Source organism: Triticum dicoccoides, chromosome 1A (genome assembly GCF_002162155.2).
Source record: "Triticum dicoccoides isolate Atlit2015 ecotype Zavitan chromosome 1A, WEW_v2.0, whole genome shotgun sequence".
Lineage (NCBI taxonomy): Eukaryota > Viridiplantae > Streptophyta > Magnoliopsida > Poales > Poaceae > Triticum > Triticum dicoccoides.
This window is the reverse complement of record NC_041380.1, coordinates 542,356,901-542,359,950: the sequence shown is the minus strand read 5'-3', so window position 1 is coordinate 542,359,950 and position 3,050 is coordinate 542,356,901. Positions and strand designations below refer to the sequence as shown.

The 3,050-nt window shown below is 59.3% G+C and overlaps 1 protein-coding gene across 1 annotated transcript; it reads right to left on the bottom strand.

Annotated features, from left to right (window-relative positions):
- Positions 1-243: 243 nt before the first annotated feature.
- Positions 244-2,515, bottom strand: LOC119287388 (GATA transcription factor 12-like). Its single transcript, XM_037566928.1, has 2 exons — positions 1,839-2,515; positions 244-1,461 (listed from the first exon to the last, which is right to left on the bottom strand). The coding sequence occupies exons 1-2, from the start codon at positions 2,151-2,153 to the stop codon at positions 616-618; spliced, it is 1,161 nt and encodes a 386-aa protein (XP_037422825.1). The 5' UTR covers positions 2,154-2,515; the 3' UTR covers positions 244-615.
- Between the last annotated feature and the right edge of the window lie 535 nt (positions 2,516-3,050).

Sequence of the window (3,050 nt, the reverse complement as noted above, 5' to 3'; positions counted from 1 at the left end):
TCATACCATTTGTTTTGTTTGATCCATCGATCCATCCATGGATTCAACACCGCAGGGGCAGAGGCATCATCATCCTGCTCGCCCAAACACAGACAAGATTGGAAATCACATGCCAGCCTGGAGCCTCGAGCTACCAGCAAGCGACCTTTGCTCAATCTCACTACTAGTTACTTTTTGCAGAATTGCTTTCAAAGAAAAACACTGCTGCTCGTTGCTGTTTGCTGCTGCTGTTGTTTCCTCTTGTTCTAGAATCTAGGCTATGAACCACTGCCTGCACTGACTGCATTACAAGAAAATGAAGAAAAAACTCTATGAAAAAGGCTATGAAAAAAGAGAGAGAAGGAAGGAAAACAAAGGAACTGCACCCTAGGATTAGTTTCTAAGGAACTCGAGAGCTGAGCTGACTGAGAAACACGGAGAGTGTAGCAAGCAAGCAAGCATACAGGTCTCTGGAAAAAGGTAAATTAAAATCCGGAGAAACAACAACTCCTAGGAAAAAAAGGTTTTAGCTGGGCTGGGCTGGCTGGCTCTTCTTCTTGCTGAATTATTGCTGCTGGGGCTAACGGAACGATCCTCCTCCTAGGCGAGCTGGGCGGCGCTGGCTGGCTAGCTAAGCTAGATGAGCTGCCGGTGGTCGGGCCCTATGCGGTTGCGGATGAGGAACTCGTCCGCGCCGCCGCCAAGGTGCGGCGCCGCCGGCCCGTCGAACAGCAGCGGGCTCGGCACGTGGAACCCCAGGCCCGGCCCCAGCTGCTGCTGCTGCGGCTGGTGCAGCAGCTGCTGGGGCGGGGCGTCCTTCTGGCGCCGCAGCTCCACCACCTTGCGGTGCGAGTTGGAGTGCTTGGACGGCACAAACGTCGGGCTCGCCGCCGGCCGGTACTCCGGCACCAGCCGCCCCGACTTGTACCGCACCCCGCACGCGTTGCACAGCGTCTTGGGGCCCAGCGGCCCCGTCCTCCACTGCGGCGTCTTGTCGGTCTCGCAGTGCAGGCACCGCCGCCCCTCCGCGGCCGCGGCTTCGGCGGCGGTCATGGCGGGCGCGGCCGGCGCCTCCTTCTTGGACGACTTGGCGGGCTTCTTGTTCGGGAAGAGCGGGAACGCCGTCCCGGACTCGGACGGCGAGATGACGGCCGACGCCGGGGAGGGCGGCGAGGCCGGCGCCGGCGCGAGCACGAGCAGGCGGGAGGACCAGTTGCAGGGCGCGACGCGGGACCGCTTGCTGCGCGCCTTGCCCGGCACGGACACCTGCCCGGCGTGCGCCTCCGAGCGCCACAAGGCCGTACCGACGGCGCCACCACCGCCACAGGGCTGCACCGGCGCGGCGGCGGGCGCGCGCGGGGCCGTCTGGGACGAGGCCGAGGGGATGCCGGAGATGAGCTGCAGCTTGCGGAGGTCCTCGGTGGGGAAGTTGTCGTCGCCCATGTAGTTGGACAGCCATTCCAGCTCCGCCAACTGGTCGTACTGCAAATCCACAGACACACACAGCACACGATTTTCAGCAATGGCGACGAAACGGGCGCCGCGGAATTAACTCGGAAATGATAATAAATTGGTCGATCATTCGTTTCCGTGTCCGGAGAAGGGGGGAGCGTTTAGGAGGTTGCTATTTCCGGCCGCGGGTTTCATCGGTTACTATTTACGGGAGACGTCACTCCAAAAGCTGCCTTCATTCATGGGGCGGGGGGAGTGTTAATGGGGGGAGGGAGACGAACGCATTGACCGTGAATAATTCGTTTGTTCGCCAAAATTTGATACATAAATCCGTGCAGCGAAGGAAGGAACAACGCGTGAATTAATAATGGAGACGGGAGGGTAAAAGGAGAGGAATTAATGATTACCGGCTCGCAGAGGCCGCCGGAGAAGTCGCCGTCGGCGAGGCCGCCGGAGAGGGAGTTGCTGCAGCTGTCGACGGCTGTGACCGTGGACGAGTCGGCCGACGCGTTCCCGACGTCGCCGGCGCCGGCCTCGCCGGCGCTGCAGTCCGCGGCCCCGTCGGCGAACCCCGCCGCCGCGGCGTCGTCCTCCTCCTCGTCGTCGTCGCAGGGCAGGTCGAGGAGGTCGTCGACGAGGAACACGTCGCCGGCGCCGGCCTCCTTCTTGACCTCCCTTAGGCCGCCGCCGCCGCCGCCCGCGCACTCGGCCGCCGCCTCCATATCCAAATCCAAACAAACAAACAGACCAAAACGAAACGAAATCCCTCCTCCTCCTCCTCCCCGGACGAATTCTACGGGTTTCCGGCGGCCGTCGCCCCCGGAATTATTTTTTCTCGGGTGGGGGCGGAAAAGAAAAGACGCGAGGCGGAGAGAGAGAGTAGGGTTTAATCGGGGAGGGAGGGGGAGCGGAGTGGAGGAGAGAGAGGGGAGGGGTCAAGCTCGGCTGAACGATTCTTTAGGAGTAAATAAAGCCAGAGCCACTCTTCTCTGGCCCCGCCCCTCGCCTGCCTGCTGCCATGGCTGGGCCGGACTGGCGGTGGAGGCCACCCTTAAAAGCCTGTTAAATCGGGGTTTTTCACGGCGGCGAGAGAGAGAGAGAGAGAAAAGGAAACAGCCCCCCGATTTCGATTTATGGCCGCGGAGAAGACGACATTTGCATGACAGCAGTAGCGCAGCAGCATGTGCTCATCGCCCTCGGCTGGCTCGTGTATGGCAACGTCGGGCTGATTGGATTGTTTTTGGTGAGTTGGAATGAGTCTCGGGGTGATATTATGAGCGTTTTGATTTCGATTGCAATTTGCTTCGTGGCAAATGGCAGGTTTGCTAGCAAGCATTGAAGCGCTTCTTTAATTCCAAGATCCACATTCGGGGTTTTTAATTGAGGATTTGCCCTGTGTTGGTTTTTGTATTAAATCATTCTGCAAAGACCGCCGCGATCGGGGGCACGATGAAGGGGAGGTACCGTTACATGATGCTCGCAACACGACAGAATAGTCGGAGTACATACGCGTGTACCGTTCGACTATGTACCTCACTTGGCTATGTAGCGTGCATTACATGAGATAGAGTGTTACCGGCTCATGCTTCCTCGTGGGTCACCCCCTCTTGTAGTTGCCG